The sequence below is a fragment of the Wolffia australiana genome, chromosome 2 (genome assembly GCF_029677425.1).
Source record: "Wolffia australiana isolate 7733 chromosome 2, ASM2967742v1".
Classification (NCBI taxonomy): Eukaryota; Viridiplantae; Streptophyta; class Magnoliopsida; order Alismatales; family Araceae; genus Wolffia; species Wolffia australiana.
Window position 1 is genome coordinate 20,630,481 of NC_135836.1, and position 12,870 is coordinate 20,643,350.

General features: G+C 42.3%; 2 protein-coding genes across 4 annotated transcripts in view; both read left to right on the forward strand.

The window, feature by feature from the left end:
* The window catches only part of LOC144700031 (C2H2-like zinc finger protein), a 4,327-nt gene extending 608 nt beyond the window's left edge, over positions 1–3,719 (forward strand). The window contains exons 2-10 of one of the 3 annotated variants that reach the window (XM_078571403.1): positions 956–1,435; positions 1,525–1,664; positions 2,036–2,080; positions 2,245–2,298; positions 2,419–2,523; positions 2,602–2,808; positions 2,900–2,985; positions 3,050–3,450; positions 3,536–3,719. In XM_078571403.1, coding sequence (XP_078427529.1) covers positions 994–1,435; positions 1,525–1,664; positions 2,036–2,080; positions 2,245–2,298; positions 2,419–2,523; positions 2,602–2,808; positions 2,900–2,985; positions 3,050–3,450; positions 3,536–3,666 — 1,611 coding nt within the window. In that variant the 5' untranslated portion in view covers positions 956–993 and the 3' untranslated portion in view covers positions 3,667–3,719. Of the gene's footprint in view, positions 1–955; positions 1,458–1,524; positions 1,665–2,035; positions 2,081–2,244; positions 2,299–2,418; positions 2,524–2,601; positions 2,809–2,899; positions 2,986–3,049; positions 3,451–3,535 lie in introns of those variants that run through there. The other 2 variants (XM_078571404.1, XM_078571405.1) reach the window with 2 other exon arrangements.
* A 15-nt stretch (positions 3,720–3,734) lies between these two features.
* On the forward strand, positions 3,735–4,505 carry LOC144700034 (uncharacterized). The gene has a single exon (XM_078571408.1). The coding sequence runs from the start codon at positions 3,735–3,737 to the stop codon at positions 4,311–4,313; it is 579 nt and encodes a 192-aa protein (XP_078427534.1). The 3' UTR covers positions 4,314–4,505.
* Positions 4,506–12,870: the final 8,365 nt, after the last annotated feature.

Below are 12,870 nucleotides of genomic sequence, written 5' to 3' on the forward strand. Positions count from 1 at the left end.
GGACGAGTCCTGTGCATTTTTCTATATATTGAGGCGATTAAAGAGCTCTGACGTGCTATGTTTCCGATTTCTTATAAGGATGCTTAGTCGTTCTTTTGCTTCCGCAAAAAACTCTGGTCACTAGAATATCGGATTCAACTTCTTGATCATTTGGGAGTGGTTCTTGACAACACTGGTCCATTTTGTATGTTCAGGCATCCTAAGTTTGGCAATTCGTTTTGAGAATCACCCTTTAATGCCATTGTTACTGGATCAAATGAAAAGTCTTCGGTTCTTTCTTTATTTTTCGGAGGAAAATCTTTTTTCGGCGATGTCTATACTTCTCCTTAGATCTTTCATTCAGGTGGTCTTTACATTATTTAGGCACAATTACCTGTTTTTCTGGACTTAAAAAGACTAGGCGATGAGGAAGTTGACAACTGTGGGATCCTATCATTGTATGGTTCAGCAAGCTGTGTTGAATCTGGGAGGGATACTGGGCGTTGAATAGGGGTCTTTGTCAGAGGTCTGGATAAGTTATGTTGGTGGTAGAGGTTTGAAACCCAAGATGACGATCCCTGTATTGTTTGCTCTCTTTAAAATTGAGATAAACGGGAATTAAAAAAGGTAAGTCTCTAGCCGGATATTGTAACAGTATCTGGACAATATTGATTTTGTTTAGATTTCGAATCACATGAATGTCAGAGAATCTGGGACGACGTCAACCGGCCCGCGGATCTTGATTATTGTATTACTCGTTATAGGAAACGAGAAATCTCGTTTATTAAATTACTTTAAAATTTAAAGCATGGTGTTCTCGGATTTTTCCCATGACTCTATTATTGTAAACTTCCTCGTTTATGAACCAAGAGAATCTGAAGAGGGATGTTCGTAGCTTGAAAACCCGTAGGAAGTTATAAAATAGCGTAAAGCGTTCTGTATAACATCATGATGAATTTCAGTTTTCCTGTTGCAGTTGTGAATTTTCAGTTGTAGATATTCTCAAGCTCCGAGATGTCAATGGCAAAAGTAAGTACATACAGAGCTCCCGATGCTATTATAGACAAAAGAAATGGCCAATTGGAGAGAGAAGTGCATCACCCTTTTGACAATGTCATCATTCAAGCAACTGGAAGAGAACCATTTCTTTCCTTTTCACACCCTGGAGATAACTCTATTCAGTGGATACAGTTGCTCAATGCTTTAGAACAGCAAGGAACTGTGAAGAAGGGTTCAAGGACTGAAAGCACGATTGAAGAGAATGATAGGGAGAAACAAAGCTTTGTATCTACCTCGGAAAGACATGGGTTCAAGGAATCTGATGCTGTTAAAGGGTGTAGGACATCTGCGAGGCTGGGAAAGAGCGCTACAGAGAAAGTGCAGGCTCTTAAGATTCCCGAGGCCGTCATAGCCTTTGCACAGGCGGCTGCTAAGGCTAATGGTGAGCGTGAAAAATGTATGTCACGAGTAAAAATCAGGTATTCTTGGTATATTATGGTTTTTTTGCGGCAATAATCATTGGATGACTTGCATTTCTTGTGGCAGGTCTTCCTGGTTGGCCGTTGTTGTCGTCACCTACAAAGATGCAGTTGCAGAAGTGTGAGAAATGTTCGAAGGAATTTGGCTCTCAGATCAACTACAGGCGTCATATTCGTGTGCATCGAAGATCTCTAAACACTGAAAAGGTATTATTTTCCTTCTTTTCTCATCAAGTATTAGTCTGTCATCTATATATATGCGGGTCATCAGCAAGTTTTTTTTCTTTATGTTAATAATTTTTCAATGTATGCGATAGCAAATGAGTTCAAAAACACCCACGGTTTATTTATTTCCCTTCAAGGTTTGAAAAAATCGTGTATTGTTTTCTCGGCTATTGTATTACATACATATCCTGACTCATTTGTTGCGGCAGTAAGTTATAGGTTTCTCAAATGATTTGTGAAACTCCCAATATTAAATAATTGCAATTTAATGGTGCACAATTTCTTGTTATATTATCTCGGCTATTTTGTGACATACATATCCTAACTTTTCGTGTTTGGTCGGCAATTTATAGGTTTCTTCAGGGAACAGGGAACCTCTGTCTGCTTATTGGGACAAGGTAGTTTCCATCCGACGTTTTCTTCCTTTGGGATTTGTTGTTAGCTAAACCAGGGTTAGGGTAGGGTTACATCTAGAATGCCCCTCTGGCTGGTGCCGGATCCGCCTAAATTCGTATTTTACTTCGCCGATGTCTGTTCTTCTAATCTCTCTCTTGTTTTTCAGCTGTCACCCATCCAGCAGGAGGATCTTGCATCGTTTGAAGACGTGACTCTCGAGGTGACATTCGCATCTGTGTGGCCTTGGGGCATAATGATTCTTCGCATTCTCCTATGCATATCATATAAAACATTTTGTTCGATTGTCTTATGAAATGTTATTTGTTTTCATGATATTCAGGACGTGTCTGGTTCTTCTATTTCGGCGGCGCTGGGTTCGTTGACGAGGATGCCCGGATTTTCTTCATTACCGCATTCGTACTTGAAAGCTGGTGCGATTCTCAATGTAAGTTGGGATTTGAGTCCCTTGTGTCGGGTATCCAAAGACCCCTCTCGCTAATTTATCTATTTGTGGTGGATACAGGACATCGTCACCGGCAGGCAAAGCGTGTTTCCTATTGCTTCTCAAGAGTTGTTCTCTGTGCTCGATGATGCAAGCGAGAACACGTTCTTGTGCGGTGGCACGGCTATCTCCTTGCAAAAGTTTGTCTTTGATGGTGAAGTGGGCAAGATTGCGATGGAAACGCGCAATCTCATCGCCAGCGCCAGCTTTCTGCTGGAGCAAAAGCTGGTGCGACTCAACCGATTTACCCTTTTAATCCTTTGCAACCTTTTTACAATTTCTCGGATGCTCTGATTCAAAGAGTGTTCCCCCTCTGCAGGTCAAGGCATGGGTCGCCGACAAGGACGCCGAAGCCTTGAGGTGCCAGAAACTACTCTTCGAGGAGGAAGAGGCTGCCCAGAAAAGGTAACAAATCCCGCGGCAAACTAGAAAAACATAGCCTTGTACTTAAAAAGTTTCATTCCCGCAGGCAAGAGGAGCTTCTTCTTCGGAAACGACTGAAAAAGTTGCGACAGAGAGAGCAGAAAGCAAAAACTGAAAATACAGCCGCAGACGAACCAGACTCGGAGAGCTCCCGACCGTGTCCGACGGTCACCGACGACGTCCGCCCGGCCTATGACGTGGACGGCGATCATGACCATGAAAGCGCAGGAAGGCAGAGGTCAACGAGGAACGGCTTCGTTCCGTCGTATACAATGGCGAGAACAATGTACAATAATAATCGAGACCAAAGGACGGCCCAGAAGGTGGTATGGACGAGGAAGAGCAAACCCCCGTCCGCCGGAGGCGGCGAAGTCCTCATCGGCTCCATCACCGTGACTCTGAAAGAAGTCTTCTCGAGCGAGGTCGCCGCGGCTTTCCTCTCTCAGAGTAAGAAGACCGCGGCTCCATCAGCCATCTCTCCGCCTCTAAGTAGAGAAGAACTGACAAGTCCCCCCCCCCGTGGTTTCTGCAGGGTGGAGGGCCGCCGTGGCGTGTCCGGACGCGAAACTCGTCATCTCTTCGGAGCCGAAGCTTCGACCGAAGACGGAGAGAAGCTACACGCTCAGATACGTCCCCAAGCAGGTCCCCCCGGCTGAAAATTGACCGCCGAGAGGTACCATTTTTTTTTTTTTTTTTGTGGAGAGTCGTTTTTCTTCTCGGATAAGGCGACGATGCGGTTCCCGACCTCGCCGCTGCATCTGTGCATGCTGGCCGCGGCGGCGGCGGTGGCCGGCGGCGGGTTGGTCGGCGGCGGGGACGTCCTCTTCGTGGTCCTCTCCTTTCCCTACATCTATCTCTTGTCCGCGGCCGTGTTCCCGGCGCGCGGGTCGGGGCCGGAGCCGCCGGTCTTGGGCGGGGGCCGCCGCGCGCTCGGGCTGTACGTGGCGGCCGGGGCGGTGGTGGGGCTGGCTCTGCCGGCGGGCTACGTGGTCTGGGGCGGGCCGGGACGGGCCGGGGCGGCGGCGCACCTGTTCCTACTCGCGAGCCAGGTCGTGGCGGAGGGGGCCACGTTCTCGGGCGGGTGCTCGCTGCCGATCCGCGCCCTGGTTCCCATCTGGTTTAACAGCCGCCGGCTCTTCGCCATCGCCGACTGGCTGCGGGCCGAGCTGGGCGCCGCCGGCGGCCGGCGGCTGGGCGTCGGCGGGGGGCTCGCTCTGGTCAACCTCGCCTTCTGGTCCTTTAATCTCTTCGCGTTCCTCCTCCCCGTGTTCCTGCCCAGGGCTCTCAGAGCCCACTTTTCCCGCCCCTGAAGAATACGCCCCAAGGAAGGAATTTGACGCTCAATTTCGTCTTCTTCTCTCTAGTAAATAGTAATAATATGCAGGGATTGTGTGTCCTTCCTTGCTCAGAACCGACCAACCAAGCGGGTGTGTCTAGATCTGTGTTTGGCAGTGTCTACTGTTTTTTTTTTGTTCTGAAGGACATTCATCTTTGTCTGCTGGCGTTTTTTTGTGCTCTCCTTCCCTTGGTTGTAAGAAAATATGTGTCGATGTTTATCGTGAATGTGTTTAGGATGCGGAAGGTAGGTGAGAAGAACGAGGGAAGAGAGGATGAAAGGGACTATGAGAAGTTCAATTCACGCCTCTCAAAGATTCTTACATTTAGCGATTCAAGAATGGTTAGTTTTCCGCGTAAGACAGATATTGACTGATCCTTCTGTGGACTGGGCCTTCCCTTTTCTGAAGTAGGTCCAGAAAAGGCTTTAAATTGAATTTCCGCTTAACAAGAGAAATCCCTCATTTAGGGATAGTCAAACGTCATCCGTCACGTCATGTCACTGTGACGGACACCTGACAGATGACATGACGGTGACGATGACAAATTAGATGGGGCATGACGGGTTGTATGTGACGGTGATGTGTAGGTGACGGGGTAGTCTGGATTTGTGACATTATGAAAGGTCCGTCACGGATGACGACTGTGACGGAATTTTAATACAACTTAATAATAAATTTGGGGAGAGATAAAGAATAAAATTTTATTGATTTATTAAATACATGTTAATAATTAATTTGTTCCCAGGATATGTGTACCAAAATGAACAATTTTGTGACTTATTGTTCAATATGTTCTGATAATCAAATTATTGACGTAAATTTGGGAATATGGATAATTTATTAATTAAGTTCTTGATTGAAAAATTGAAGAATATAATATTTGATTTGTTGACAGAAAAGTGAAGACATTTATTTATTTTTATATGCAGTAAAGTAATTAATTTGTTGTCAGGGGATGCAAGAAATTTTTGTAGTAATTAATTTATTGACTGAGAAATTAAGGATTTATTGACGCAGACCTTAACAGAATTGAATGATTTTTCTTTTACGGATTAAAAATTATGAGTGTAAGAATTTAATAAATTAATATCCTGTTGGAAAAATGTAGTATTTACTGGCTTATGGTTTAATATGTTGTGATAACAAAGTTATTGACGTAAAATTGGGAATATAAGTAATTTTAGATTTAAGTTGTTGATTGGAAATTTTAATATTTGGCTAAAACTTTTTGGAAAATTTAAAATTTTTTTTTAAGAATGTGAAGTTATGTATGTAATAATTAACTTGTTGACGCAATTTTTAATAGAATTGAATAATTTTTTCATGGATTAAAGTGAAAAATATTAATATAGTAATTTAATAATTTAATAAATGATTTAGTGACTCACCCGTGACCAAATGTCTTTCATTTCGTTTACTAGTCATGGCTTTCATCAATAAAAGATATAATAAATTAATATAATGATAGAGAAAATGCCAAAATTTTCTCGTTTAAGAAGAATGTCTACGTTGACAAAGCAAAATGAAGATTTTCTGTCCAACCGGAAAATAAAAAAGGGATAATAGCACAGTACATCCCAAACTGTTACGAAAATCTGAGATCTACCCTTAACTTTTTTTTTAAGCACCGTATATCCCCAACTCATGATATTGAAAAGTGGCTATCCCGGTGACGTCATGGATCTCCACGTCGCCTGCCAGGTGGAATCATGGCCAGGTGGATATCCACCTGGCTGCCAAGTGGATATCCATGTCATCACCGGGATAGACACTTTGAGATTAATTAAAGGGAAGGGGGAGAGAGAGAGAGACGCGTTTGATTGGGAGAAGAGAAGGAAATAGCACGAAGGAGAGTGAAGAATTTGAACGGAAGAAGGCGCTGCCTCGACCTCCTCTCCGACGCAGACGCATGCGCAGGAAGAAGGCGCCGGAAGATTCCGACCGCCTAACGCCGCTTGAGGGAGCTCGTCGTCTTCCTACTTCTTCCTACTCCTGAGGAGCCCTCTGTTGATGATCGCAGCCATCGCGAGGCGGTGCCCCTTTCAACCCTCCGACAGCGCCGCCCATCTCTAACCCCTCTCGATCTCCTCTCGATCTTAGGTGAGTTCATCCGTCGATTCAGGGCGAAGCGTTGGATCCCTCTTCTCGAAATCCCTCTGATTTGGGCTTTTTTTCCCCCGAAATTTACCGATTTCGCTTTGAGATTGAAGAAATTTTGTTTGATATATTCGATTTCCGTCGCGTTCGCGCAGAGATGCTTGGGAATTCGTCTTATTGCCGGACTTTTAACGTTTATTTTTTCCCGGTTTTCTTATTGACGTTTGATCAGGAGTGCTGCCAGTATCATCCGGCGAGTAATGGAGATGGGTGAGTTGAGTTGGGGAGCTCCCCATTTGATTCAGGACATGGAAAGGTAAGGCCTTTCCTCACTCAATTTATATTCCATAGTCGACTACTATTTTTCACCCGATTTTTCAAGACTTTAATCTCTGTTGTTATTGAATTGAATCAAATTTCTTGCTCCGGGGATTTTTTTTTCCATTTATGCCTTTGTTTGACATTAAAAGCCGAAAATCCATTCTTTTTTTGTCACTTTTGCTGAAATTTCTTAATTTTATATTTTGCAAACTCAATTCATATTCCATAGTGGAATATTTTTTTTCACCAGAAAATCCATCCCTTTTTTGTCACTTTTGACATTAAAAGCTGAATATTCCAGTCTGGAAGGATTCTTCACTGCCCATAGAATTATTACAAATCATATTGCGAATTGTTTATTTAATTTCTTTAAGATAGGCGCTGTTACCTCTGAGTATCGTTCAAATTTCCCTCACAATGTTTTTCCTAAGAATTTCCTTTCATGCGCTCTGATCAAAGTTCCTCATTTTTTTGAATTCTTTCATTTGCTTCGCCATTCCTCTTGTTCTTAAAAGTTGATTCAATCCTACTTTAAATTTCAAATGACTTTTGTAAGTTGAGTTTAGGATCTATGTTTCTATTCTGTGTTTAAGCACCGAAAATTTTCTGCTTGGATATTCAAGATCCTATTAATATGGTCCATTCATCTCCAACTCCATGCACCATGTCATATTCCGTTTGATCCTGTTTGTATTTGTGCATATAAGTTCTGGATGCTTTTGGAAAATCATTACACCTTACTATTGTCCATTGTTATTTAAAAGGGTTGTTTCTGATAGTGATGGTGATTCTGAATATAATCCATGTGGAGAATACGAAGAATGTGACACGTATTCAAGTGAGCTCAGTGGATACTCAAGTGAGGAATGAAATGATGGATTTACTGACGGCCAGAGAAATAGTGAGTATGCTGATTCGGATGAGGACATCTTAACTGATGATGAGGGGGAGAATAGAAGGAACGTAGACAATGGCGCAACGTATGATCAAAGATGCCCCTTTGAGGATATTAAATTTCGAGTCGACGAACAATTTGTATCGCCCTCTCAATTTAGGACAACTGTGAAGAACCATGCTATATGGAATGGGTTCAACATTAAATTTTTGAAGTCTGGTGAGCAAAAAATGGAAGTGATTTGTAACAAAGATTGCCTGTGGAGGATATATGCTAGTTGGGATAGTAGGAAGGAGCACTTTGTTGTCAAGACACTAAATGATAATCATACGTGCAGTAGGGATCCGAGGAATAGACAAGCCGATTACCATTGGATTGCAAACCACTTCTTAGAGCCGTTTCGAATGAATATGAACTGGCAGGTGGTAGATATAATGCGAGAAATAAACGAACAGTTTGGAATCACCGTTTCGAAGCATACTTGTTATAGAGCTAGATGTGCGGCGCGCAAGACGCTTTGAGGTTCCTTGATTGACCATTATCACTTGCTTCCTTCTTATATTGCTGAGTTAAAGAAGGTTTACAGCGGTAGTACGTTCGACTTGGTGCTTGAGAGAGAGACTCCGGATTCTTTGGTCAGGTTTAAGAGACTCTATATATGCTTCGATTCACTAGCAAGAGGTTTCCTTGAAGGTTGTAGAACAGTCATTTGTTTGGATGGATGTTTTTTGAAGACCGAAATTAGAGGTCAATTGCTTTGTGCTGTGGGCAAGGATGGGAATAATCAAATGTACCCTATTGCCTGGGCAGTGGTTGAAGGGGAGAATCAAGCTTCTTGGACTTGGTTTATTCAACTACTAATGGGAGATTTAGGAATTCAGGTCGGTAATGGTTGGACAATTATGAGCGATCAACAGAAGGTATTTACATAACTCGTGCACAGTATTGTTACATTATAATTCTTTGAAGTCTCATTGCATAATGTACAACTAATATTCTGATGGTTTCTCACATTGTGTAGGGGCTCGAATGCAGTGGCGTATCTGTTACCACATGCGAAGCATAGGAATTGCGCCAGACATGTTTATGCAAATTGGAAGAAGAAGGGACATTCAACTGGGACATTGAGGATGTTATTTTGGAACGCGGTGAAGTGCACGACTCATCAAGATTTCCAACGGATCATGCAACAGATGACCACATTGAAACCACAAGCGGCTCAAGACTTTCGTAATATAGGCGTCAAGAAGTTTTGCAGGGCTTACATCAGTGAGACGCCAAAATGCGAGGTGATTGATAATAAGGTTTGTGAGTGCTTCAATAGTTATATCTTACAGTATAGGTCAGAACCTACCATAGACATGCTTGAAGATATTAGAAGTACTATCATGCAGAGGATAGTTAAGAAAAGGGAGGTAGCTTCTGATACAACTGATCAATTATGCCCTCGGATAAGAAAGTTGGTGGAAGGTAATAAATTGAAGTCTAGGACATGTAGCCTTAGACACACAGGAGAGTTTCAATTCGAAGTCACGGACTTCGGAAACAGATTTGTGGTTGATATACGTTCAAGGTCCTGTAGTTGTAGATATTGGAATATAAGGGGTATTCCATGCTCCCATGCTATTACTTGCATTCACTGGATGAAGCAGGACCCTGTCAGTTTTTTCACTGACTGGTTGAAGAAAGATGTCTACAAGCGAGCATATCGAAATGGTATCCGACCATTAAATGGAAGGAGCTTATGGACCGAAGTTGAAGGGAACTATCTATTCCCTCCTATAGTCAAGAAACAACCTGGAAGGCCCAAGCAAAAGAGAAGAATCGACTCCAGTGAGAAAGTAGTTAATGGTCAACGAGTATCCAAGAAAGGTGTGCAGATGACGTGCTCTATTTGCCACCAGGTTGGCCATAATCGGAAGACATGCATGGCCCAAATCGAAAAACATGCACCAAGTTGAGTGGATGCATTGTGGAAGGTATACGATGGTATTTGCTACTTTTTCTCTAATATTTTCAAATTTTGCATCTCCTTGTTGATCTCTAGAACTTCATCTTCCTCTGTTTCCTTTTTTAGTGCGTGAAGATGAAGGGACGCGTCATTCCAACTTAGCCTTCCATCACATCTTTCCACCTCAACATCAAACTTTCAGCAATGCTGATTCGGCAGGCATGGCCTACACAAATTATGTTTTTTGTGATGTACTAAAAACACATCTTGTACATATTTAACCACACATCATGTTTTTTGTGATGTACAAAAAACATTCAAATAGTATATCATTTTGCATGTGACCACGTTATACAAGGCAATATGCAGGTTAAATTAGTTCCAAGCCAGGAGCAAATAGAGGAGGCTCTAGCCAAGCCCTTCGATAAAGCATGATTCAAGCATGCACTTAAGGGGGTTGTCAAATTACTTAAGAATTTATTTATGTCACAAATTCATTTTTGTATACCAATTTTCTTCTTAAAATAACCAAGACAAGTATAGTTGAAAATTTTTAGGAAGTCTAATTTTTTCGCCGATCCAAGTTTCCTTTAAATCTTACTATCGGTTAGTATTTTTTGATTCAGGAAATTTGCAGACAAGTCATTTTATTCAAATTTTATGAATCTCTACTAAATCCTGCATGTCCACACATTAGCTCAAAGGGAAGGTTCAGGTAGGGATCTTGCAAACTGGGGGCCTTAACAATCTGTCCCAGGTCAGTCTCTCTCGTCAACATGGTGCAAGTGTGTTAATTAATCAATCGATTAAAATTGCAGAAAGCAAAACCTGACATTTTTAGGGGCCTCTCTCCCTTAGTCATGGCTATTCAACATGACGTGAGGAGGCTGGCAAACCTTTGGCATTATTGTTTGTAGGAATGCTCCTACAAACTTTATTGTTTCCGTGATAGAATTTGAAAAATTGTGAGCTTGCTTTCACCAAAAATATCAAAGAGTGTTGTGGTCTCATTAACAAACTTTAATTCATTGACATCAGAATCTGCTCGTAAACTCACCCTCTAGGAACCTATCTAAAATGCTATTAAATGGAGCCACATATGGGATGAAACAAAGTTTTTTACTGCACTTTCTCAAAATCACCAATCAAACTCTTGGCTACTGTTCTATGTAGCAAGGCCCTTTCAGCTACACTTCGATGGCAACATAGTCATCCTTCCACATCATGATTATGAAATAAATGAAGTTTTCTCTTTCAGGATTTTACTTTTAACTATCTGTCCATCACGCCTCACAAACAATGACAACAATGTTGTTTTTAAGAAACATAATTCAAAAATCTGTTTGTCTCATATTTATAACAAATAGATCTGGTTTGGACGGTCTGAATTGAAATGGAAACCAACGCTGGAAAATTAAATTTGCAGCTTCAATTGAATGAGACGCAATTTGTAATTGGATAATGTGACGATTCATACTACTTTCTTGCAGTTTGAAATTTCTTCATTCCCCTCAGTCAAGTTATCATGCACAAGTTTTATGACTCTGCTTTCATTGTGACGTGTGGTTGGATTTGACTCCAGCTCCCCATATCATTTGGTCTTTTTCAGTGCCTAAGAGGGAGTACTTTGAGCACATGGTTCTGACATGAAATCTAATGACAAATCTTGTTCCTCTGGAATGGTTGGTGCTACCACAAGGAAATATGTACCATATATTTCTTGATCAGTGCCATTTCTGGAGTGATTGAAGGATAGAGAAATAGAGACTTTGATGAAATAAATAAGTACTGAAAGATAGTTATAGCGAAAGAGACTATTGTTCCACCTCATGAACAACAGTTAAACACCTCACAACAACCGAGTATGCAGAAGATTTGTGCAGAATTTTTGCTAGCTGCCCTTTTATTTTTGAAGAAAAAAAAATGTGGCAAATTTTGATGAATGGAATGCTAACAATCTAAATATAGCCCAGATGAAAACATCGTTTTATTCACGTAAAATAATATAATGAATCTAGAACGGGATTTTAGTAAACCAGATGGGATTTAACATCACAAATAGCCGCACATCTGAACACTATAAATAAAGTCAACGAACATTACAGATTATATAATTTGTGGCTAGAATTTTCAAAGAAACTCTTTTCACAACATCTGGTGCTCATTCCTCTCCTCAATAAAATTCTTTTTTTGCGCCTAGAGAGAATCAAAGAGGACGAACAGCCATGGGGGACCAAGCCAAATCTCCCATCAAACCACTATACCGACGATCTCGTAGATTCCCAGCCAAAGTGAAGATGGAAGAAATCAATGAGCGCGGTTATGGCTGTGAGACAACGTTTGTGATGAAGAAGGCTGGTTACCACTCTATCTGCATCTATTCCAATTCTGAACAGGCAACTGTTGCCAGAAGGAACAAGACATGGCTAGAGAGGAAGGTCTTGGCCCACGTTGAAGGAGATCGAGAGAAGGAGAGAAGAGCCGTAGAGATCGTCGAGGCCGGCGCCGAGGGAAGTATCCCGGCGCTGTCGCTGTCATCGTCGTCATCTCCACGCCCGCCAGATTCAATGTTCAACCCTAGAATTCCCTCTACAACTCTTTCCCTTTCCCTTGCCCTAGAAACATCCTGCTCCTTCTCCTTCTCCTTCCCCTTGTCCGCCGAATCCTTCCCCTTGCTAGAGCCCCGGCGCCGGCCCTCGATCTCTCTGCGACCGGCGGAAGACTCTGTGCTGTCCATGGCCCTCGCCACCCCTGAAGAAGCGCCTTCTTCCTGCGCCTACTTCTGCGTCGGAGAGGAGGTCGAGGCAGCGCCCTCTTCTCTCCTTCTCTTGATCTCCTTCTCTTCTCCCACTCAAACGCGTCTCTCTCTCTCCCCCTTCCCTTTAATTAATCTCAAAGTGGCTATCCCGGTGATGACATGGATATCCACGTGGCAGCCAGGTGGATTCCACCTGGCCATGATTCCACCTGGCAGGCGACGTGGAGATCCATGACGTCACCGGGATAGCCACTTTTCAATATCATGAGTTGGGGATATACGGTGCTAAAAAAAATTTTAAGGGTAGATCTCAGATTTTCGTAACAGTTTGCGATGTACCGTGCTATTATCCCAATAAAAAATGTCCAACAAGTTTGTAACATTTGAATGTTTACAGCTTAGCCATTAAAAAATTCAAGAGCCAGTAAATCCTATTTCATCCACAAAGATTCCTTCAAACTTTTGAAGCATTGGGGCAGCTTGGTCGAGGCCTGGGATTTTGAGCCCA

Coding starts and splice junctions, on each gene's coding strand:
- LOC144700034 (XM_078571408.1), top strand. CDS start 3,735: ATGCGGTTCCCGACCTCGCCGCTGCATCTGTGCATGCTGGCCGCGGCG.